This window comes from Mugil cephalus, chromosome 20 (assembly GCF_022458985.1).
Source record: "Mugil cephalus isolate CIBA_MC_2020 chromosome 20, CIBA_Mcephalus_1.1, whole genome shotgun sequence".
Classification (NCBI taxonomy): Eukaryota; Metazoa; Chordata; class Actinopteri; order Mugiliformes; family Mugilidae; genus Mugil; species Mugil cephalus.
In genome coordinates this window covers 42501-66150 of record NC_061789.1, presented here as the reverse complement: position 1 = coordinate 66150, position 23650 = coordinate 42501, and the positions used below count along the sequence as shown (strand labels likewise).

Sequence of the window (23650 nt, the reverse complement as noted above, 5' to 3'; positions counted from 1 at the left end):
CGTGTCCCGTGGCTAAGACAGAAACAAATAATGACAAAGTAGAAAACAGAATAGAGCAGAATGGAATATTTTCTCTTCCGGGTGTTTTATTTTAGTCATACCTCATCTCAGCCTTCATCACTGCCCCCTCCTCCTCCTCCTCCTCCTCCTCCTCCTCTTCATGTTCCGGCTTCCCACAGAGGATCCATCTGGACTGGATCCTATCCTCATCTCAGGTCCACAGTCTGTTCAAACTCTGATATTATACATGGTTAAATCTGAAATATCAGATCATATCGTAGATTATACGTGATTATTTATGATCTATTAAACCACATCACATATTATATTTGAGCCTGGATGGAGACAGGTCAGATTCTCTCATGATGAGATGAAGATCAGTTTATCCTCTAAGCTGTCAGCATGAGGAGGAGGAGGAGAGATGAAGCATTATATATAACCCTATAACAGTTCACATTGTAGAAAATTGTTCAGCCCGTTTACACACAGAAGGACTTGATTTGCAGATACTGTTGAAAGCTTTGTTTATTTATTTATTTTTTCACCAAACACGTCCAACATATGCGCGGCCGATATATTCACACCGGAGTGAGTAAAAATATGCTCACGAAAAAAACAAAACAGGAAAGTGAAAAAGAAGCTTTTCTGAAAAGGAAAAAGACGCAGGAACAGAGGGAGGAGGGAGGTTTCAGTGTAGATACTATACCGTCATATACTATGACTCATTTTAGTTAAAACTCTCAAGTTCACGGACCACTGCGCTCCGAGGCGCGCTCCAGCCGTGCGCGCTCCCGCGGGCGGGCTGCAGAGGACTTTCGGTTTCCAAACGTCACCGGGAGGCGGCAGAGGCTTCGACTACTTCCTGGAGCGGAGCGGGCGGCTCTGGTCCTGGTTCCGGCCTTCCCTGGAGGGCCTCCATGGATCCGTTGGATTTCCTGGACTCGCAGGAGCTGCTGCAGTTCTTCCACTGCAATAAAACGGAGCTGTCCTGCATGGAGAACCCGAACACGTTCCTGAACCAGCTCCGAGACCACAACCTGGTCCCCGAGGACCGGTACCAGGTGAGGACACCGGGGGCGGGGGTGCATAGAGTTAGTGTGTGTTGGCATGTAAAGGATGTAAAGGGTTAAAATCTTCAAAATGAGTTTTTCTATCGTAAACAACAAACAAACAAACGCATGAAAATAATATTAAAAGCTTGAGAATTTTGAGAGTTTAGGTTTAAGGCCAGTGTGACCCCCCCCCCACACACACACACACACACAGGTCCCAGTGACCCCCCCCCCCCCCCCCCCCCCCACACACACCACACACACTGGTCCCAGTGACCCCCCCCCCACACACACACACACACACACACACTGGTCCCAGTGACCCCCACACTCCCCCCCCACACACACACACACACTGGTCCCAGTGACCCCCCCCCCCCCCCCCCCACCCACACCACACCACCCCACCACCCACCCACACACACACACACACACACAGGTCCCAGTGACCCCCACACTCCCCTGTGTGCATCATGGCTTCTAGACCCTCTCAGCTTATTTTCAGAATGTTTAACCACTTCCTGGTTAGATGCTGCTGCAGGAAGACGCCAGCTGGATAAAACAGTGTAGGTCCCTATACGTTTAACCGAGTCACCTGAAACGGCTCCACCCACCTCCACCTAGCTCCACCCAGCTCCACCCAGTGTGGACATGGCCGAGTGGAGCAGCTTCTCCCTACAGACAGATCAGACCAGACTTCATTTAAGTTCATCTTGAGTAAAACTGAGCAGAGCTACACACTGGATCAACATGATGGTTGACAGGATCCTTATGACAGGAGCCTCGGTTCCTCGGTTCCTCTCAGATCTAAGAACATGTCATTAGTTCCTCATGTTAGCAAACACACACTAGAACCAGGAGGAACGCTACAGGTGTGCTATTAGCAAACAGGAAGGATGTTTCTGCAAGGAGAGAAAATTAACTAGAACAATTAATAACAACATTTACATGAATGTAATTAATTGTTCTAGTTAATGCTCTTTAACCCTCCACCTAGAACCAGGAACCATATGTGGTAACTTCATTTATCAGTGAGGTTTATTGTTATGTGGTTTTCATTGAGCCAATCAGAGAAGATCCAGGAAACATCCTCAGGTCTAATCAGGGTCTAATGTGGTCTACAAGGTCCCCCCTCTGACCTGGTTTATCAGGAACCATGAAGAAGAACAAGTGTCCTAATGTTTCTAATGTGATGATGTTGAATCAGCTCTGATGTTCTAATGTGACAAATACATGTTTACATTAGTTTAAGGACCAGGAACCAGACATGAGACCAGGAACCAGATATGAGACCAGGAACCAGATATGAGACCAGAACCAGACATGAGACCAGGAACCAGATATGAGACATTCATTCATCTGATTTAACTCAGGAACGTAGTGAAGTAGTAAACAGTCTCCCTCTGTCCTACAGTAACACTCTGGGGTGAACAAACTCTACGAAGCTCTATTAAGTTTGAACTCTGGTCGCTGGACCTCTGGAAGACTCTGGTGTCTCTTCTTGTTTCTGTGGAGCAGAAGGTGATTCGAAAGAAGAGCAGAGAGAACCAGAGGAGAGCCATCTATGACATCCTGGACTGGATGGAGACGGAGCACTGCCAACACATCCACAGCTTCTGGAGATGCGTCTTCAAGGACGTGACTCTGAACCAGTACCCGACCCTGAAACACCTGAGGAACAGTCTGATGGACGGTGAGATCAACCAGGAGAAGGAGGAGGAGGAGGAGGAGGAACTAACAGGTTCACTTAGAATAGAATAGAATAGAATAGAATAGAATAGAATAGAATAGAATAGAATAGAGCTTCTCCTTATCATTGCAAAACACAAGTTTTTACAAAACAGCACAAAGTGCAAAAGATATTATTTACAAGAGATTAACAGGAGAAACTTAAAATACTGAGAATATACAAAAATTACAAAATAGATTTTAGGAGCAGCAGCAGTAAAAATATAAACATGTATTACACACGGTTAAAACCAGAACAGACAGAAGAGCAGCATTAGTGTAGTTAGAAGTCTGTTATTACACTAATTACACCTGGTCTCACCTGGTCTAATTAACGCATGGACTTATTCATGTGTCCATTGGTTTCAGGGTCGTACCGCTCTCAGCTCCCTGAGAATGAGGAGAATGAGGAGGAGAAGGAGGAGAAGGAGGAGGAGCAGAAGGAGACAAAGTCAGTGAAGAAGAGGAGGAAGTCGAGGAGGAGGCACCTGTGCACTGATGAAGAGGAGCAACCTGGTCCTTCATCACAGCTGAGTCCAGGTCAGAGGAGACGACCCAAGAAGCTCCACTTCTGTAGGTCCCACCTCCTCCTCCTGTTCATCCTCCTCCTCCTGGTGTCTTATTTTGTCTTACTGCAGAATGTCTTTGTGTCCCAGCGTCTCCGGTGAAGAAGGGACAGAGGGAGGACATCTGGACGTGGCCTCTCTATCGGTCCCAGTTTCCAGTGGAGTGTGGGAACCTGAGGGGGGCGCTGCACAGACGGAGACTGGCTGAAGGTCTGAAGACACCACAGAGCTGGAGCTGATTGAATGAATGAATGAATGAATGAATGTGTCTCTTTTCTCCGGGACGTCTCAGGACAGAGGTGCATCCTGGTCCAGAACCAGTGGCTGAGCCCCTCGGAGTTTGAGAAGGCTGCAGGAAAGCAGAGCTATAAGAACTGGAAGCTGAGCATCCGCTGCAGAGGAACCCCTCTGATGAAGCTGCTGCAGGTCAGATCATAGAGCTGGGCCTGGAGCGCCCCCCAGTGGGCACCAGGCTTCACTACAGGGGCTACCAGTCCAGTACTAGAAGTAGATGTGAGAGGGTCTGTTGGAGGGAGCAGGTCTGGAGTGAGTCCTGGTGTCCTCCTGAATATGTGGTTCATCCTGGGGACCGGTTTGTCTTCGTCCACCCTGCTGGTTATGTTCACGTAGCTTAAACATGTTGACGTCTCCGTCCTCTGATCAAATGATGTCCTGTCCCTGCAGGACGGACACCTGCAGTCAGTGGGCTACAAACGAGGAGGCCCCAAGGTAACGAGCTGAGGGTCAGAGAAGAAGAACTGCTATTGGTTTTAGAGGTGGTGACCTTTGACCTTCTGTCTTCAGGCCCGGACGTCCCTGTTTGCTTCGGCCCATTTGACCTCAGGTGAGGACTCGCACCTGGTTCCTCTAGACCCCCCCCCCCCAGTTCTAATCCGCTGCTTTTAATCCTGAAGACGAAGACGAGGAGGAGGAGGAGCAGAGGCCACAGAGCAGGCAGCAGGTCTGGAAAGTTTCCTGTGGATCTGCAGCTGGAACTTTGCACCAGAGACGATTTGCATCAGGTGACTACGACAGGACGAGGACGGGGGGGCGGAGGTCTGGCCCTTAGACTCAAAGACACGTCTCCTCCGGACTGTCCTCAGGTTCTCGAGGGAAGAGTATCCGGACGGAGACGGCCTGGTTGAGTCCGGAGGAGTTCACCGAGGAGGCCCTGGACCGGAGAGACAACTGGAAGGAGGACATCGAGTGTGAAGGAAAACCACTCAGGGTCCTCATAGAGGTGACCAGGGTCTGGGTCTAGGTGGAGGGACAGGGTCTGGGTCTGGGTCTGGGTGGAGGGTCAGGGTCTGGGTCTGGGTGGAGGGACAGGGTCTGGGTCTGGGTCTGGGTGGAGGGACAGGGTCTGGGTCTGGTTCTGGGTCTGGGTCTGAGTGTGGGTGGAGGGACAGGGTCTGGGTCTGGGTCTGGGTGGAGGGTCAGGGTCTGGGGGAAGGAAGGAGACTCAGTCTTAGTTGAGACATCATGTCCCCTCCTGTCTCCTGTCTCGTGTCCCCTGCAGCAGGACATCCTGCAGGTCCACTCTGAGCTGTGTCACTGTTCTCTGTGCAAACTGGACGACTCTGACCTGGTAAGTCTGATGAATGCTGGTCCTCATTCTGGTCCTGATTCTGGACCTGATTCTGGACCTGGTCCTGGTCCTGGACCTGGACCTGGACCTGGTCCTGATGAGAAAATGTCCCAAACACAGGAGGCTCAGAGGAACGATGACCAGTGCTGCATCTGTAGGAGTGGAGGAGAGGACCAGGACCAGGACCAGGACCAGGAGGACCAGGTGCTGGTGGTGTGTGATGACTGCCCTCGGTCCTTCCACCAGAGATGCCACCTTCCTCACGTAGAAGACGACTTGTTGAGGTGAACATCGTCTCCTCAAAGTTCCTCTGACATTTAGACCAGGTCTCAGCTGGTCTGGGTTTATATATATATATATATATATGTGCCCCCCCGCCCCCCCCGTCCTCCAGGGAGGACTCTCCATGGCTGTGTACCTTCTGTGTCTTCAGGACCAACCAGGACTTGTTCTTGGAGCTGGACGGAGCCGTGACATCCCATCAGATATCAAAACACATGCTGGTGAGTCCGTCCCTCAGGACACAAGACATTTGGACAGACTAGTCCATGAGGAGGAGGAGACATTTGGACAGACTAGTCCCTGAGAAAATGCAGCAGCTGATGTTAAAGAGCCTGATGGTAGAGATCTGTCTCCAGATGAAGGATCTAAAGTCAAGCTGTCTCATCTGTCCCCCTGTCCCCCTGTGTCCACAGCAGTGCCAGTACCTCCTGCTGTCTCTGTGCTGTGCTGATGAGGATCAGAGCTTCGCTACCGACCCAAGGCTCTGTGTGAGTGTGTCCCCCTGTGTCTGTCCCTCACTGACCTGAACCATGTCCCCCTGTGTCTGTCCCTCACTAGTCTGAACCCATGTCCCGCTGCCCCCCACAGTGGGAGGACTATTCCAGGTCCATCCAGACCCCCATGTGGTGGAGTAACATAGCAGACAAGCTGCAGAGGAATCGGTACCTGACGGTGGGACAGTTTGTCTCTGACGTCCAACTCATTTTCACCAACAGCGCCTCCTACAACCAGGTGAATTAATATTAATTAACATGAATCAATCTTAATTCACATAATTAACATGAATTAATCTGATGTGATTTGAGAACGTGATGATGTTTTTCAGAATAATGCTGTAAATCTGGCCAAAGGGGAACGACTGAAGAAGATATTTGACGAAGAGTTTGTGAAAGTCTTCAAAGTCTGCGACGTCTGACTCATGACAAGATAAACCAGAATAAATCAGAGCTAAGAGGAAGCTGCTGTCTCTACCTGTGTGTCTCTACCTGAGTGTCTCTACCTGTAGAGGACTAAACTTGTGTTACCATGTCCCTGCTTAGTCTGATCATGTTCATACATGTTTTATTAAAGTCGTCCCTAAAGCTCTGACTCTGGTCTTTAATGGGGACAAATTAAAGCTGTGTTTTAATCCTTTGTCCAGAAGATGTCTCCAGAGACAGTGTCTTTAGTGCAGCTGGTCTCCAGGTGTAGTCTAGTCTCAGGTGTTTAGTCTCAGGTATAGTCTGGTCTCAGGTGTAGTCTAGTCTCAGGTGTTTAGTATCAGGCGTAGTCTGGTCTCAGGTGTAGTCTAGTCTCAGGGGTTTAGTCTCAGGCGTTTAGTCTCAGGGGTTTAGTCTCAGGTGTAGTCTAGTCTCAGGTGTAGTGTAGTCTCAGGTGTGTAGTCTAGTCTCAGGGGTCTAGTCTCAGGCGTTTAGTCTCAGGTGTTTAGTCTCAGGTGTGTAGTCTAGTCTCAGGTGTTTAGTCTCAGGTGTTTAGTCTCAGGTGTAGTCTAGTCTCAGGTGTGTAGTCTAGTCTCAGGGGTTTAGTCTCAGGTGTAGTCTAGTCTCAGGTGTAGTGTAGTCTCAGGTGTGTAGTCTAGTCTCAGGTGTTTAGTATCAGGCGTAGTCTGGTCTCAGGTATAGTCTAGTCTCAGGTGTTTAGTCTCAGGTGTGTAGTCTAGTCTCAGGGGTCTAGTCTCAGGGGTTTAGTCTCAGGTGTAGTCTAGTCTCAGGGGTTTAGTCTCAGGTGTAGTCTAGTCTCAGGTGTGTAGTCTAGGTATAAGGACTAAAGGACTCCATGAAGCCGTTCTCCTGTCTGAGAGCAGTTACATGTCTCGTCCACCAGGTGGAGCTTCCAGTCTGCTGCTTAGGTTCCCAGTGAGTCATCAGGATGTCACATGAGGAATCAGCTGCAGTTTATAAACTAGTCCCTGATATTTTCTGTGGGTCTTTCCGTGGACCCAGAGGCCCAGTCCGACCCCTGAGGGACTCTGGGACTTAGAGGAAGTCAGTCGACTGCGACTTCACTCTGAATTTATTAATTATCCTGCAAAGCAAGTGCTTGGATAAAGTCTGACTGACCAGAATCTGAGGAATGTGTTCCTCACGCTTGGACACGTTACAAGTACATTATAAATCAAATCTAGCAGAGAAGCCATGTTGAAATGTTGTGTCAACATGGCGTTGTCACGGTAATGGCAGGTGAAAGAGGGTAAGTGCTGTTCTGTTTCTGTCGACAGGATCTGGAGCCTTTAGACTCTCACACTCCATCACTTAGAGTTACTAACGTCACTGAGGGCTCAGGTCTTGAGTCTTTAGGGGGGCGGACCTGAACCGGGCCAGAGACTGACGTCTATCACATAGACGGAAGGAAGGAAGGAAGTGTAACTGTGACGGTTTACTAGAAACTCCCGCCCTGTTATTATCCAGCTCAGCGCCATTTTTATCAGACGCTCTAGTTAAACCAGCCAGATTCTAGAACCTAGCACCTCCTGACACTACAGGAGCTATGGACGCAAACCCTGATGAGATGGAGCAGAACCAAGGTCAGAAACAAGAACACTCTTTATCTGTTTGTGTTTCACATAGAAACACAATGAATGACGAGGAAGTGGAAGTCAGGCTTCAGGAATGAATTAAAGTCTGCCCCAGTTTCATCTGCAGTGCCTCTGCCAGGTGTTTGAGTGTTATCACATTACACAGTCTCCCATATCTGGTTCCTGGTCTCATGTCTGGTTCCTGGTCCTTAAACTAATGTAAACATGTATTTGTCACATTAGAACATCAGAGCTGATTCAGACTGAGAGGAACTAGGAACCATTTTACCACATGTGGTTCCTGGTCCATGGAGGGTTAAATAAATAATAATAAGAGGTTTCTGTTGAGTCTGAAGCTTTGTTTGGTTCAGTTGTTGTCATATTAAACATGAGAGATGATCGTCAAAGACGTGTGCTGCCTTCACAGAGACGCTGAGGATCATGCTCCTGGGGAAGAGTGGTGCAGGGAAGAGCTCCACCGGGAACACCATCCTCAACAGGAAGGCGTTCCGATCAGACATGAAGCTGAAGAGAGTCACGGTCCACTGTGAGAAGGCGGAGGGGGAGGTAGGAGACAGGTTTGTCACCATGATCGACACCCCCGGCTTCTTTGAGAAGGAACGCAACAAGGAGGACATCGTCAGAGAGATCCTGCAGCGAGTGAAGCTGCAGCAGCCTGGACCTCACGCCTTCGTCTTTGTGGTGCCGCTGGGACGGATGACGCAGGAGGACCAGAACACCCACTCCCTGATCGAAGCCAAGTTTGGACCCAGAGTGTGGGACTACACTTTGGTACTGTTCACCCACGGGGATCAGCTAGAGGGAAAAACCATCAACGACGTCATCACAGAGAGCGACGACAACCTCCGCAACTTCATACGCCGCTGTTCTGGAGGTTTCCACGTCTTCAACAACAAGAACCCAGAGGACCAGACCCAGGTAACCTCCTTCATGGACAAGATCAAGACCCTAGTGTCCCTGAATGGAGGAGGCTTCTACGAGACCAAGCTGTACCCTGAGAAGGAGAGGAGGATCAGGGAGAGGCAGGAGAGCCTGCTGGCTGAGAGGGATGAAGAGATCAGGAGCAGAGAAAAGGACCTGGAGGAGCATTACAAGGAAGACGAGCTGAGGAAGGCGAAGACGGAGCTGTGGAGGAAAGAGGAGGAGAGCTCTAGACAGGCTGCAGAGAAGAAGGTGAACCAGAGGTCTTCCCTCGCCCTAGCCTTCAGACTGGTCCTCCTCCTGGTGCTAGCTCCTCTTCTGATCGACTGCTCTGAGCAGGTACGAGGCCTCTGGCTGGTTCCTGCCACGATGGTTTGGATTGTGATGTTCCTCAAGATGTTTCCAGAGGTCACAAGAAGACTTCTCTGATTCAGACCGAGCAGATTCAGGTAGAAACCATGAAGGACACATCAGAGAGACAAGTCCGGGACTCAGTCTCACCCCCACCCTCTTTAGATGAGAAATAATAAAATAAACCCAGGAAATAAGGGAAAGAACCACGTTCTCCATGAAGCTGCAGGAAACTACAGACGAAATTAGAATCTGCTGTAACGGTTAAATGTGGTATTTAAACGACACACAGCCTTCATAATATGAAGCCTATGAAGGTTCGTCCAAGAAGTGTTTAAAAGGGCACATGGACTTGCAGAGTTTTTAATTTTTTTTTATTTTTTGAGAAGACATTTCATCTGAGTAGCTTCTTCAGTTCAAAGATAAGATGAGATCTGCCTTTATTCATCCCACAATGGGGATTGTCTCATTGTTAACAGCAGCAGAGACATTCAGCATCATCAGCACCATCAGCATCATCAGCAGTGGATGAGAAGCAGTACTGAACACGTAGCAGAATACTGAACATATGTTGTTGGTCTAAGGGAAGTTTGAGGTAAACTCTGACGGTAAAAACATCAGAAACTAAGTTTGAGGTAAACTCTGAGGGTAAGAAACTAACTGGACTGGTTTCTGTGACGAAACAGAAACAGGTTCAACTAAAGTCCATTAACAGATCCAGTGATTTTATCCACAGTTTCCTGTTTAAACCTCAAACTTCCCTCCAGTCCCTGAACTGGAGAAGCTACTCATGAGTGGTGAAAGCTCTTCAAGAAACAGTGCTTTTTGAATATAATATTTGAAAAAAAATGTGAAATGTGAAAATGTGAAATCATCTGATGTAATTTTGTGAATAAATATAAATGAAATAAATTTGATCGATTGTAATACAGAAGGTCCGGGTGGAGTTTGCATGTTCTCCCTGTGTTTGTGTGGGTTTTCTCTGGGGACTCCGGTTTCCTCCCACCTCCAAAGACCTGCTCGTTAGGCTGATTGGTGACTCTAAATCGACCCTAGGTGTGAGTGTGAATGGTTGTCTCAGTGTTAGACCTGTGATACGCTGGCGACCTGTCCAGGGTGGACCCCGCCTCTCGCCCGATGCCAGCTGGGATAGACTCCAGCAGCCCCCGCGACCCTAGTGAGGATTAAGCGGTACCGAAGATGAGATGAGATGTAATACAGTGAGTGTGAATCCAGTGTTTCTCAGACCACAGCGCCCTCTGCTGGAAGTCTGGAGTGAAGTCACTGTCTTCATCAGTTTCGGTTAGTGGCGTGCCATAGATTTGGTATCGATCCGATACCAAGAAATATACAGGGCGAGTACCGACCGTCAGGGTCAGTATCGGTAAACTCGGTAATTAAGGAGGATGCAATCAGTCCGAATCTAAATCTGAAATTAAGTATTTTTTTGCATTTCCAATAAATTTCTCCTCTCTGTGTAACTCCGTCCTTTTATTTTCCTTGAGTTGTCATGTGATTGTACAAGTTTGTTATCACTGTATCTTACAACCTTTTCATGCACCGATAACTTATGAAAATATCGAAAACATCGATTGTTACTTACGTTTCCGTTTCTCTCTTGTACAGTCACACAACACACACACACACACACAACACACACACAAAGAGAGAGAGAGAGAGAGCACAGGTTAAAGAGCAACTTTTTTGTGATCTTTGTGAATCTTCTTTTTACTCAGTTTGAGAAGTTTGTTCCTATTGTTTTACGATTTTAATCTTGTTTTATCTGTGCTCTTGTCTGTCTAATGTATTTTCTATTGACTTATAAACTTTGTCTGTACTGGATTTTAACTGATTATCAATCCAAAAACACATGGTCATGAAAATTAATTCAGACACAGACTGATGATGCCACTAATACCCGAACGGTTTCTCTTTCTCCGCTTCTGTGATGTGTGTAATGCGCATGCGCTGCTGCTGGCCGGGCCTGGCTGGGAGCAGTGGGCGGGGCTTGGTTACCTGAGTCTCGTGATGGTACAACAAAAACATGAGATTTGGAGGAGGAGCAAAAGAAGACAAACACAATCAGGTCGCCGATCTATATTGACGCATATGTTGGTATCGATATCGATTAATATTTGCATCGACCCGCCCACCACTAGTTTCTGTTTCATTTCTCTGATTCAGACTCCGGTCAGAGCAGGACATGTCTCTCTGTCTCTGTCTCTGTCTCTGTCAACAGGAACCAGATAGATCCTTTCTTTAGTCTATCTTCACTTATTCTCATCATATTTTCTCTCATGACATTTTTGTGTTACCTGTGATACCTGAAAGGTCCGAAAGTCTCGTCATAGCGCACCTGGAACGAGAATTTAATTTCAGAGTTTCTTAGGGTCTCCAAAAAGAAGAAGAAATGAAGAGGAAGAGAACTCACTGTGAAGAAGAGGAGGAGGAGGTAGTGGTGGTGGAGGAGGAGGAGGAGGACAATGAAGAGTTTCTGATCAGAAGAACCAGCCTCAGGGGAAATAAACGACCCCGATATTTTGAAGATATAAATGAGGAGGGGGAGGAGTCTGATGAGTCTGATGAGGAGTCTGATGAGGAGTCTGAGGAGTCTGATGAGGAGGATCAACTCAAACCAGTTCCAGGAAGAACAGGTGAGTTTCCTCATGTTCTGTGTGTGTATTGTTAGAACTGGAGTCAGTTCCATTTATTATAACGTGATGTAAACACTCTGAGACACAGTCTTTAATGAGACAATCTGGACCAGAGGGGGGTGACTCTAAGCTCAGCTTTTAGTTTGGAGGACATCGTCCCCACGGTGGACATCGTCATGGAGACAGCAGAGTCCAGGTTTACTAAATGAGTTGTGTTTCTATTTAACAGGACTCCTGCCTGTTACCTGTGGATCCAGGAAGGGCGTCATGGACGTACCAAAGCTGCAGAGAGGTAAACACATCAACATGTATCTGTGTGGAAGCTGACCTCGTCTTTAATGGTGAACTCTGATCGGAGACAGAGGGACGGTGACGCCACTGCACACGCTCAATAGCACACTCATTCAGTAAAGTTTATTTTATTAGATGTTTATTTTCTCTCCTTTATCCAACGTTCCTCCGTGGGATTTCTTCCTGTGTCATGTGACCTGGGTTCCAGGTGAGGAATGCATACAGTGTGAAGCCGGCATTTTGAATCCTCCTGAATTTGAGACCTTTGGAGGAAGAGGCTCTTCTAAGAAATGGAAAGCTACTATTTTCCATAACAAGAAACCTCTACAGTTCTGGCTCGAGGTAACTTTAATGTTCTTTTATTCATCCTGTAAAATCCACACATGTAGTAAATGTTCTCCGATTGTATTACAGAAAGGCAGGCTGAGCACTATAGGATATAACCAGAGAGGAAGAGCAGCAGCAGCAGAGGTAACGACACCACGATGACTCTTAACTCATTCACTCAGAGACATGAATGAAGTCTAATCTAGTCTTCATCTGTCCAGCCGTCAGGCTCAGAGACCTCCTCTGAACACCTCTCTGCTCCAAGAGCTAATCTGGTTCTAGTCTCCAAGGAACATGCAGGAACCAAGGAAGAAGATGAAGAAGATGAAGACTGGCTTCCGGGTGGTGAAGAGGTGAGGGAGGAGGAAGCTGGAGAAGACGAGAGGAAGGAAGAAGGTAACGTTTCCTACAGACGGTTCCTGCTCACGTACCTCCTGTTCTCTAAAGGTCATTGTTGTTCCTCCAGGATCTAAAGAGACAACGTCCCTGCTGATGGACGTGAGGGTGATTGTGGAGAGACTCCCAGAGGTCTACGTCCATACGTTCTCTTTCCTGTCTCAGGTTAACATCACATAAGAATAATGAGGAACGTTTGAAATGAATCTTCATTCTGTTCTGTCTCAGAATGGAGATACGAAAGACGGGATGATGAGATGATCCAGAGACGGAGAGAGAATATCCGGAGAGGACGAGAGGACGAATGATCTGAGAGAGGACGGAGACTCTCTAGTCAACATGAAAACGGAAAGAGGTTGACTTTGAATGCTTTCATTACAACAGTTCTCGATCTGTTCCATATCTGTTCTGTAACTGTTGATTCTCTGCCTGTAACGGTTCTCCTGCTGTTCCCTATCTGTTCTCTGTCTGTTCTCTAACAGAACGCCTGACACAGAACAGTGACAGAGAAGAACCCCAGAGAGAACCAAGTGCATCTGCAGCAGCAGCTTCCTCGTCTCCAGTCAACATTCAAACTGGAACAGGTTTGACTTCAGATTTTTGAATGGTTTCATCACAATGTTCTCCAACTGTTCTTTATCCATTCTGTATGTTCTCCAAGAGTTCTCCATTCTTTGTCTTTTCTCTCACTATCTGTCTCTAACCGTTCTCTAATTCCTCCCTTTATTTGTTCTTTCGGTTCTCTAATTGTAACTGTTCTCTGAGTGTCCACTATCTCATCTTACTGTTCTCTAACTGTTCTTTATTTGTTCTCTTACTGTCCTTTAATTCTCTAGTGTTCTAAGTGTTCTATAAGTGTTCTCTGCCTCTAACTGTTCTCCATCTGTTCTATTTTCTAGCTGTTCTCTATCTGTTGACTTCAGATTCAGTTTGAATGTCTTTGTGTTTTGAAAGTGGACCGACCTGGATCAGCGATGGGAGGCCCAGATATCGGGGGGAACCTTCACGGTGTCACTGAGGTCCCCAGCTCTGGCCTCCAGTCAGAGACCAGGTGACGAGTCTCATCCTCCACTTCCAGAGATTCGTTGACTTCCAGCCTCTAACGTTGTTGTTAACGTTGTTCCTTCCTCAGGGTTCTCCGAGCGGCTCAGAGCTCAGACGAGTCTCGTCTGTCCGACTCCGCCGACCTCCTTCAACTCAACAAGGAAAAGATTCAACTGCAGCTGAAAGTTCTAAAGCTACAGGAAGAATATTACTCTCTGAAAATCAGGGGCCTTCAGAACTGAATTTGTGTTTTCAGCTGAACGTCCTCTGGTCTGATGAAACATGAACTGATCTTTGAAACATGTGGAGGAAAGAGGAGGAACACCACCCCAACACTGGAGCACGGAGGCGGAAGCATCAGGAAGTGGAGGAGATCCAGGAGGAGAAAGCTTGGTCACAGATAGACGTCCACATGGAAACGTGTTCAGGACAGACATCAGACATCTGGACGTCTTTTAGAAGGTCTGAGGACATCTGACCGAGTTTAACAGTTTGACTGGACTTGACTCTGTGTCTTAGTTTTTATTGATGTTAGTCTGACTAATGTTCTGTCTTCACCATGAGACACTTGTCCTTTGACTCAGGTATTTTTTATTTTAACAGATAGAAACATTAGAAAACGTTTTTATATAAAACCTGAACATAGAGACGAGTTGACTTCGTCTGCACATTTATTCTATTTACATATCAATCAATGATCACTGACTCTATTCTGTCATGTCATTGTCTTCCTCTTCCTCATCTTCATCAAAGTATTTGTCCTCTGCGTCTCTGCTGACGATGTCCAGGTTGTCGTATTCTGGGTTCTCGTCCACTTCTCTGTAACGAACATGAGACACTCACTGACTTTCTGTTTCAACTCACAATTCAAACTCACAGCTGCTAATTATTTGCCTTCAATACACAACTCTTGATATTTAATTAAACTGAAATCTTTAAACTCTGACTCCTACACTGTCTCCTAACAACCAGTTAACAACCAGGTTAATAACCAGTTAATAATTAGTTAATAACCAGTTAACAACCAGGTTAATAACGATTTAATAATTAGTTAATAACCAGTTAATAATTAGTTAATAACCAGGTTAAGAACCAGTCAATAACCAGGTTAATAACCAGTTAATAATTAGTTAATAACCAGGATAATAACAGTTAATAATCTGTTAATAACGAGGTATTAACCAGGTTAATAACCAGTGAACAACCAGGTAAATAACCAGGTTAATAATAAGTTAATAACCAGCCAGGTAAATAACCAGTAAATAACAGGTAATAATCAGTTAATAACCAGGTTAATAACCAGGTTAATAACCAGTAAATAATAGTTAACGGTTAATAATCCGGTTATAACAGTTTATAACCAGGTTAATAACCAGGTAATAAATAACAGTTAACAGGTAATAACCAGTTAATAACCAGGTTAATAACAGTTAATAACCAGGTTAACAACCAGTTAATAACCAGGTTAATAACCAGGTTAATAATCAGGTTAATAACCAGGTAATAACCAGGTTAATAATCAGTTAATAACCAGGTAATAACCAGGTTAATAATCAGTTAATAACCAGTTAATAACCAGGTTAATAACAGGTAATAACCAGGTTAATAATCAGGTTAATAACCAGGTTAATAACCAGGTAATAACCTCTGACCTGTAGTTGAAGTCCTGGTCTTTTCCGTCCAGGAAGTTCTGGTGCATGTGACTGATGAACTCCTCCCTGAGTAAAACCTTCTCCTCAGCAGAGGGCTCCCTGTCCTCCTGCTGGACATCTACGTGGAGGACAGAGAGGACAGACAGTCAGAGGACACACACAGCCACAGCCTTCATAACTCTACCCGTCCCTCACCATCGTCCTCCTCCTCGTCCTCCTCCTGTCCCCCGTCCTCTCTGTCCTGCTCCTCCTGCAGTCGGTTCTGGATCAGTCTCTCCTGGTAGGAGTTGAGGAGGAGGTGAGCCAGTCCTCCCCCGACCCCCCCCTCAGCCCCGTCCAACATGGCGTCCTGAGAGCGCTCCAGCATCTGGACACGAGGACATAAGACAAGTTAATATCTGCCTCCTAATTGTTAACTGCAGCAAAGCACATATATGACTGGACTAAAGAACAAAATATAAGAATAAGAAGAATATAAAAAGAAACATTACAAACAAACAAGGCAGAGTTCAAGTAAGAAAATATGGAAAACTACAAAATTCCCTCTGGGAAATTTTGAAAGGGCTACAGGGAGCTAATGCTGGGAGTTAGCACGGTTAGCACATTTAACACACTTACCCCACATGTAGCACAGTTAGCATACGGTTAGCACAGTTAGCCTGTGTGTGACAAAGTGATGTGTAGTTGTGTGTGTGTATCTGTAACTGTAGTAACATGAAGCTACCTGTGTGTGTGTTGGTGTGTAACTGTAATCACAAAGTTACCTCTGTGTGTGTGTGTGTGTGTGTGTGTTGTTGTAACATTAATGTGTGGGACACAGGGATCAGCTGTATTAACAGCAGAGACATCTGAGGAGTCCCTGATTAATGGACTGGTCTCAGCTGTGGCTCAGGCCTGAGGGTCAGGGGTTACCGTGGCAACTCACAGAGGACGGAGAGGATGGAGATTCACCTGGTCTTCAGTCAGGAAGCGTCCTATGTAGTTTTCATAGAGCAGAGGCTCCCTGGTCCTCATCTGCTCCTCACTGAAGTACTGTCCCTCTAAGAGACACCAGAGACATGGACATGAGACACCAGAGACACCAGAGACATGGACATGAGACACCAGAGACATGGACATGAGACATGTCTCCACCTTTCTGCAGAGCTCGGAGGGCGGCGTAGCGCCGGTTCCTGACTCTGGTCCTGTCGGCTTGTCCTGCTTGTCCCCAGGCTCGTCCCCCGGCTCGTCCCCCGGCGGCTTGTCTCCTCACCTCCTGGCTGTAGTGCTGAGCCCGAGGGTCTGAGGACACGTGGTCAAAGGCCGACAGGTGCTGAGGCTGCAGGTGGGTCTGAAACCAGAGAGACAGCTTAATGTCCACGTCCTGGGACAGACGAGTCTAAGGTGGACCAGCGTCTCCGTCTACATACATGGTATCTCTCCAGGAAGACCAGGGGACGTCTCTGGTACTGGACCAGCAGCTCCTCCCGCCGCTGGTCCGGACTCAGCTCGTCCTCCCCCACCTGCTGGCTCTTCACTGGACGTCCACTGAGGACAACGGCCTCGATCATCAGCTCCACATCCCCAGACTGAGACAGACCCCCCACCTGGGACACAACCAGGGACAACCAGGGACTATCAGAGAGACAACCAGGGACAACCAGGGACTATCAGAGAGACAACCAGGGACAATCAGAGAGACAATCACAGAGACAATCAGAGAGACAACCAGGGACAATCAGAGGGACAACCAGGGACAATCAGAGAGACAATCACAGAGACAATCAGAGAGACAACCAGGGACAATCAGAGGGACAACCAGGGACAATCAGAGGGACAATCACAGAGACAATCACAGAGACAACCAGGGACAATCAGAGGGACAATCAGAGAGACAACCAGGGACAACCAGGGACTATCAGAGAGACAACCAGGGACAACCAGGGACTATCAGAGAGACAACCAGGGACAATCAGAGGGACAACCAGGGACTATCAGAGAGACAACCAGGGACAACCAGGGACAATCAGAGGGACAACCAGGGACAATCAGAGAGACAATCAGAGAGACAACCAGGGACAATCAGAGGGACAATCAGAGAGACAACCAGGGACAATCAGAGGGACAATCAGAGAGACAACCGTTTACCTGGGAATCTGTGGCAATTGGATCCGGCTCAGAGGCTCGAGGACAACCCTGGGGTTGTGTTTTGGTCTCTCAGTCTGTAGAACGGTTTAACCTCAGGTTCTATCTCCCCCCACATCTGAAGAAGAAGAAAGACAACAACTACAAACAACTAGAAACATCTAGAAACATTTAGAAACATTTAGAAACATCTAAAACGATCTAAAAAGATCTAGATGTAAAACATTACATCCTGGGGACCTAACGTGCTAAATGTTAAATGTAAAACATTCTTACTTTAATGTCAGTTTCTCGTTTCTATAGTTCAGTCTTTTGTAAATGTTCCGCCGCCATGTTGGTCCGTCAGGATTTATGTTCCGCTTCTCCTCTGCACCAGCGACAACGGTTCCGGCTTCAGTCTGTGTGTTTGTCGCCCTCTGGTGTTTGAACGGAGAACGACACATTTAACTCTTCACTAGGGAGAGGCTCACTGTATTATATTAAATATTTAAAAAGAGAAATATTTTATTTCACTTCAACAGAGGGATTATATTATATTATATTATATTATATTATATTATGATTTAATCAGTGAGGATCTAATAAATAGAAAAGATGAACGAGGAGCTGATGTCTGTTCACACTGACCAGATGGTTCAGGTTTACAGGATGAGACACACATGGTTCATTGGAAACGAAATAATAAAGTAGAAGGTGGCTCATAAATGGAGCCAGTCATTCACAGCTGAGACCAGAGCAGATCAGGAACAGATGGAGCTCTGTCTCTGACAGGATGGAAACTGCCTCTGTAGTTTAACTCAGTTCAATTCAATTCAGTTTTATTTATATAGCGCCAATAACAATACAAATCGTCTCAAGACGCTTCACAAAAAAACAAAAACCAGCCTGAAACCTCCAGAGCAGCCTGAGGGAAAAACTCCCTTTAACAGGAAGAAACCTGGAGCAGAACCAGCTCATATAGAGGAACCATCTGCCGAAGGCCAGCCGGTTAGAAACAGAGAAGATAGAGAGAAAAGAAGAGCAGGAGAAACAAGATAAACAAACTTCTGTCATAGATACAAACATCAAGCTGAAGGAAACATGTAGGATCTAGTAATATAACACATAGCTGATGATCTGTGACAGTTTGTGAGTATAACAGGAATCATGGGCAGGTTGGTGAATAGTTCATCTAGGTAGGAGTGGACACCTGGAGGAGGACATGAAGACTGGGACAGATGTAGTTTATGGAGCTCCACAGGTCTGATACACAGACTCCAGACCATGAAGACTGGGCTGGTTGATGAGGCCACGGCAGCAGATGTAGCTTAAAACTCCACAGGTCAGATATTCAGCCTCCAGACCAGAGACCCTCACAAGAAGATGGAGGGGAGAGAGGGAGACACAGTGGTTAGTAAATTATAAGAGATAGAAAATAAAATGATAAGATATTAGAGGACAAAGAGGAGAGGACATGTCCTCAGTGCATCGTCCCCCTGCAGCCTCGGCCTATAGCAGCATAACTAAGGGATGGTTAAGTCCAGCTCTAACTATAAGCTTTGTCTAAAAGGAAAGTCTTAGTCCTGACCTTAAACGTAGAGACTGTGTCTGCCTCCAGAACCCAAACTGGGAGCTGGTTCCACAGGAGAGGAGCCTGATAGCTGAAGGTTCTACCTCCCATTCTACTTTTAGAACCTCTAGGAACCACAAGCAGACCTGCACTTAGAGATGGTAGCGATCTGTTGGGACAGTATGGTACTATGAGGTCTTTCAAATATAGATGGAGACAACTCACTGAGCTCTGCAACACAAACACTGAACATAGAACCATGTGGTTTCATGGCCAATGAGCAAACAGGACGTCTTTGGTTGGTTGGTTTCTCCTCGTTAGCTTCACCTGCGTCTCGTTAATGCAGGTATATAAAGCCCCGCCTTCCATTTCTCCTCGTTAGCTACACCTGTGTCATGGATGAAGGACGGATTAAGCACTAAATCAAAATAAAATACCACAACAACAAAAAACTGTTTTGTGTTTTCCAGTCCAGTGCTGAGGTCTAGGATTGATACATAAATCAGAGTGGACGATTGCTGCCTCCTCCTCGGCCTGAGCGTCCAGGAATGTGATAGTTACTATGACTGGGTGGCCTGGACTCATTTAAACTGACATACTCATCATCCTGCAGCCACGTTTCAGTCAAACTAAATAGATCAATCTGATGATCAGATCAGTCACTAGAAGAGATTTAGACAAGATTTAAAAGACCACGTTTCATTTTCTTATTGTTCGGTTGAACCAGTGAATTAATGTAAATTTGTATAAGGTTCCTAAGGATAACTCCTCTTATGTATCTTTTTGGTTTAAAGAATCTGGGTTCTGCTCGTAGCAGACGCTCAACACAACAGAAGTGTGACAACAAGATTTTTCCAGGAAGAGTGAGGTTTAAGGTACAACATTAGATTAACTTTTATACTCACACTGTATACACATACATGGCTTGTTGCAGGTGTAACTCAAAGAGTTCAAAATGCTAAGAATAGATTATTTATCTGAAAGGAGAAGAGCCTTTGAAATACTGGCACTCACTTTATCCAAATCTTTACAAACTCACATCTGCATCTGCTCATTCTGTAGATCCTTCACTGCTAAACGCCTCAGCGCCTAAATGTATCAACACCACACATGTGCTACGCTCAAGTTCCTCCAGCAGATGTCGCCACATTGATCGAAACACTGAACCATTAGAACACGTTTCTTCAGACTGATCGACTGGTTCTATTCATGACTCCACTGATGCTGAGCTGGAGGTCAGAGGTTGAAGACCTTCAGAAAGGAGCCCAGCGTGGTGTCAGTCTCCATGTGGAGGAGACGTGGAACATTAACTTTAATGAACGTCAGCGACTCTAAAGAAAAACTCAGCAGGAAGTTTGTTGTGAAGGGAAGCTAACCCGTTTTATCTGTGGGTTCTGGAGCTGAGACGTCTTTAAGCATCACTGAGAGACAACGTCCTGGTCGTCTGGTGAAACGTGGAGACAGAAATAGTGAAGAATAAAAGCAGTGAGTCGATGGATTAAAGTCCATCAGCAGCTCCTCTTTGTCCTCACACTCAGTGATTGTTGGAGTCAGGAAGCATTTAATTGCTCATTAACAACAAACTGTGACGTCTAATGGGACCTCCATGGCGACTCCTGATGGCTCCGCCTCCAAACCGCCGCTAATTCATTTACATCCTGCTGCTAATTAATTTGCCTCTGCTAATTAAACTGAAAGGCACCTTCATCTCTATGGTCCATGATGTCGTTGTGTCTCAGTGTTTGTTTCTTTAAATGTTGAAGCACTGGGAGGAGGAAGAGGAGGAGGAGGAGAAAGACGTAACTCTGGAGCCTCAGGTCAGAGCAGAGATCCACTGTCAGCAGCTACCTCAGTCCTGCTGCTGGAGTTGATCAGATGTTGAGTTGCCTTTGGAGAAGTTGACCTTCTTTCTTTTCAAAGAATAAAGAATGAGGTCAGACGGGGTTAGGGTTACATCAGGGATGTAACACATGCACCTCAGTGGAGTTACATCAACAGAGGTATGCATGTGACGTCTCCATGGTTACTGATAGTAGTTTAAATCATAGGCTTTAATAGCATCTACACTGTAAAATGATTAATTTATTAATTCAATTATTAATTTTAAATAGGTGAAGAGCTGTTGTGTGATTGACTAAAGCAACAGATATATTTACAGATATATTTACAGATATATCAGATATATTTACAGATATATCAGATATATTTTACAGATATATCAGATATATTTTACAGATATATTTTACAGATATATTTACAGATATATCAGATATATTTTACAGATATATCAGATATATTTTACAGATATATTTTACAGATATATTTACAGATATATCAGATATATTTTACAGATATATTTACAGATATATTTACAGATATATTTTACAGATATATTTACAGATATATCAGATATGTTTTACAGATATTTTACAGATATATTTACAGATATATTTACAGATATATCAGATATATTTTACAGATATATTTACAGATATGTCAGATATATTTTACAGATATATCAGATATATTTTACAGATATATTTACAGATATATCAGATATATTTTACAGATATATTTACATATATATTTACAGATATATTTTACAGGTATATTTTACAGATATATTTACAGATATGGAAGGAGCTCCTGCTCCTGCAGTGTTACTACATGATGGTATCTAGTGGAGCTTTAACCCACCCACCAGTGGTGTGCGGATTGATACTGAAATGTCGATACCTCCGATACCAGATCTTTATGCTCTAAAATCGATTATCGATTCAAATCAGATATCGATACCTCGGTCATTGGAGGTGATGTTGGAACACAGTGGAAACTATGACAACACAATGAACCTCATGAAACACAAACTCAGGTTAAACCACAACACAGAACACAAGGTGTTTATGAAGAGGAGGACAGAAGAGCACAGGGTCACAATAAAGATGACAGTTTTCATTTAATAGTAGCGCTGATGCCTCCCAGTGAGAAGGTTCTGGTCCGGGTCCAGCTCGGGTCTTTTTGGGGGTAGTTTGCGTGTTCTCCCTGTGTCTGTGGGCTTCCTCCCCCCTCCAGAGACATGCTGGTTAGGCTGATTGGAGACTCTAAGCTGACCCTAGGTGTGAGTGCACAGGCTGGAGACCTGTCCAGGGTCGACCCCGCCTCTCGCCTCCAACCCCCATGACCCTAGTGAGGATTAAGCGGTACAGAAGATGAGATGAGATCGGAAAGAAAAGCGGTGGCATCGAACATGGCTGCTTCACACAGGGTGTCATTGGTTGGTGAGGAAAGATCTCTCCTCAGTGTTACATCTGCAAACTGCTCAGTGGAGGTTGTATTAAATGGTCGTCCACTCCCTAAACTCTCTGATGATCCCACTGATCTCGAGCTGATCACTCCCAACATGATGTGTTTGTGACGTCCAACACTGCAGATTTGTTTTGGAAAAGTGCCAGAAATGGAATTAGAAGAAGATTCTGCTGCTCTGTGTGGACTGTGGTTCTCAGCAGAATTTGGAAAGTTTCCCAGGTAAAAAGGTCTGGTACTCTCCGTGAGTCTCATGCCTGGTACAGGAAGCTGAATATTGTTACCATGATGTGATGAGTGTGTGAATATCATGTACATTAAGGCTCAGTTAGGGGCTGTTGTTTTGGTCTGATGCTGGCCCACGCAGGGGAAGGAGCTAATTCCGTGGCCAGAATGTGAGCCTTTGTTTAGTTGCACATACGAGTGTATAGTGCATTAAGTGCCTGTGTAGAACAGCTCAGGTCACGAAGCCTTTGATTGATTCATTTGAGATGATGTGAATGAATGTGAAAACTGCATGGACGTGTCCACGAGTCTCTTTTAATGGATCCACCACAAAAAAGATGGACATGAGTCCTGGAGCTGCAGCGTCTCAGCGGCTCATAGGTTCATCTTGTTGTTTCTGTGGAAAGAGTCACTGCACCTCCACTAGCTCCCACTCCTTCAGCCATCCCTGTGCTTCTTAATCCCCCTCCCATCCCTACCATCATTCCTCCCCTCCTCCCTGTCAGACCCCCCCCCCCCCCATCTTAAACCAGCTCTGATAGACTGCAGTGCCACACGTGTTCCAGACATGTTCACAAATACCAGGATGTTCTGAGATATTAGTGCAGCAATCACACACAGACACAAATATCAGCACACATCAACACACATCAACACACATCAACACAAATGAACATGAACATGAACATGAACATGAACATGAACATGAACATGAAAATGTACATGAACAGGCAGCGCAGAGTAAAAAGATGGAGGATGAGTTAAAGCTGCAGAAAGGATGTCGTGAGGAAACGGTTCAACACAAAGAGACGACGAGGCTGGAGAAGGAAGTGATAATGAGAGAGAGGAGGGAGGGGAGAGAGGGAGAGAGAGAGGCAGTAGAGAGAGGGAGGGGTGGGAGGGGGAGAAAGAGAGAGAGAGAGGGGTGGGAGGGGGAGGAGAGAGAGAGAGAGAGAGAGAGAGAGGGGGTGGGAGGGGGAGGAGAGAGAGAGAGAGAGAGAGAGGGAGGCAGTAGAGAGGGAGGGGTGGGAGGGGGAGAAAGAGAGAGAGAGAGAGAGAGA

The 23650-nt window shown here is 45.9% G+C and overlaps 4 protein-coding genes across 12 annotated transcripts; 3 read left to right on the top strand and 1 right to left on the bottom strand.

The window, feature by feature from the left end:
* The first annotated feature begins 585 nt into the window (after window positions 1-585).
* Window positions 586-6324, top strand: sp100.1 (SP110 nuclear antigen, tandem duplicate 1). 8 transcript variants are annotated; one of them, XM_047570956.1, is made up of 15 exons: window positions 587-1061; window positions 2571-2745; window positions 3150-3353; window positions 3437-3556; window positions 3639-3772; window positions 4031-4075; window positions 4151-4190; window positions 4261-4368; window positions 4450-4586; window positions 4866-4934; window positions 5055-5218; window positions 5368-5437; window positions 5630-5704; window positions 5805-5948; window positions 6043-6324. In XM_047570956.1, exons 1-15 carry the CDS (start codon window positions 918-920, stop codon window positions 6130-6132), a joined length of 1719 nt encoding a protein of 572 aa, XP_047426912.1. In that variant the 5' UTR covers window positions 587-917; the 3' UTR covers window positions 6133-6324. The 8 variants fall into 8 exon arrangements, with proteins under 8 accessions (XP_047426913.1, XP_047426912.1, XP_047426909.1 ...); XM_047570953.1 differs by having other exon boundaries at window positions 590-1061; window positions 5329-5437; window positions 5633-5704; XM_047570955.1 differs by having other exon boundaries at window positions 591-1061; window positions 3150-3320; window positions 5329-5437.
* A 1270-nt stretch (window positions 6325-7594) lies between these two features.
* Window positions 7595-9955, top strand: LOC124997993 (GTPase IMAP family member 7-like). The gene is made up of 2 exons (XM_047572099.1): window positions 7595-7740; window positions 8159-9955. The coding sequence occupies exons 1-2, from the start codon at window positions 7704-7706 to the stop codon at window positions 9100-9102; spliced, it is 981 nt and encodes a 326-aa protein (XP_047428055.1). The 5' UTR covers window positions 7595-7703; the 3' UTR covers window positions 9103-9955.
* An 836-nt stretch (window positions 9956-10791) lies between these two features.
* Window positions 10792-14388, top strand: LOC124997340 (proline-, glutamic acid- and leucine-rich protein 1-like). 2 transcript variants are annotated; one of them, XR_007110956.1, is made up of 11 exons: window positions 10792-11678; window positions 11908-11970; window positions 12178-12311; window positions 12384-12440; window positions 12518-12692; window positions 12763-12824; window positions 12921-12927; window positions 12997-13047; window positions 13175-13276; window positions 13592-13743; window positions 13825-13877. XR_007110956.1 is itself a non-coding variant. In XM_047570970.1 (11 exons), exons 1-11 carry the CDS (start codon window positions 11435-11437, stop codon window positions 13976-13978), a joined length of 1146 nt encoding a protein of 381 aa, XP_047426926.1. In that variant the 5' UTR covers window positions 10798-11434; the 3' UTR covers window positions 13979-14388. The 2 variants fall into 2 exon arrangements, 1 of the variants encoding a protein (XP_047426926.1); XM_047570970.1 differs by having other exon boundaries at window positions 10798-11678; window positions 13647-13743; window positions 13825-14388.
* Window positions 14308-17018, bottom strand: ccdc97 (coiled-coil domain containing 97). Its single transcript, XM_047570971.1, has 6 exons — window positions 16798-17018; window positions 16523-16718; window positions 16340-16428; window positions 15584-15755; window positions 15389-15506; window positions 14308-14555 (listed from the first exon to the last, which is right to left on the bottom strand). The coding sequence occupies exons 1-6, from the start codon at window positions 16936-16938 to the stop codon at window positions 14444-14446; spliced, it is 828 nt and encodes a 275-aa protein (XP_047426927.1). The 5' UTR covers window positions 16939-17018; the 3' UTR covers window positions 14308-14443.
* Between the last annotated feature and the right edge of the window lie 6632 nt (window positions 17019-23650).